The sequence below is a fragment of the Nanorana parkeri genome, unplaced genomic scaffold (assembly GCF_000935625.1).
Source record: "Nanorana parkeri isolate BGI_ZX_2015 unplaced genomic scaffold, ASM93562v1 scaffold609, whole genome shotgun sequence".
Taxonomy (NCBI): Eukaryota; Metazoa; Chordata; class Amphibia; order Anura; family Dicroglossidae; genus Nanorana; species Nanorana parkeri.
Genome location: NW_017306877.1, coordinates 124902 through 125374, shown reverse-complemented (window position 1 = coordinate 125374; position 473 = coordinate 124902). Strand labels below are relative to the sequence as shown.

Below are 473 nucleotides of genomic sequence, written 5' to 3'. Positions count from 1 at the left end.
TGGGTCAGCAGGGATGCTGTAGGGGGGCCCCCATGGTTTCTAATGGCAGCTCTGATGCCGTGATGTAGAGCAGGGGGCGGAGCTAAGCAGGCGCTGTATGCGTCACACAGTTCTACAATTTATTAGCAGAAGTTTCTATTGAAGCCGACATGAGAAGGGGGACACAAGCTGTATAGAGGACACGGGAAGGGAGACACGAGATGTGCATTGTTCATCTTATACATTGTTGGTTCTCTGATAATGAACCCCACGATCCGAACAGATACAAATGACACTATAAATGTAACATATTTATACTGATCAATGTCTAAGAATTGATAACTCACCGGCTCGGGAAGTCTATTGAGCGATTGCCGGACCGACTCCCTACTCATTCCGTCCCTTATTGCCGTCAAATTGAGGATCTGCCCCAAAACAGACACAGAAAATTTTACAGAAATCCTGCACAGGAGCAAAATGTGATAATGCCCCCT

At 46.7% G+C, this 473-nt stretch overlaps 1 protein-coding gene across 1 annotated transcript in view; it reads right to left on the bottom strand.

Annotated features, from left to right (window-relative positions):
- LOC108792172 (fatty acyl-CoA hydrolase precursor, medium chain-like) overlaps positions 1–473 on the bottom strand; it is an 18819-nt gene that overhangs the window by 5209 nt on the left and 13137 nt on the right. Inside the window, exon 10 of the mRNA XM_018562881.1 lies at positions 327–404. Coding sequence (XP_018418383.1) covers positions 327–404 — 78 coding nt within the window. The remainder of the gene's footprint in view (positions 1–326; positions 405–473) is intronic.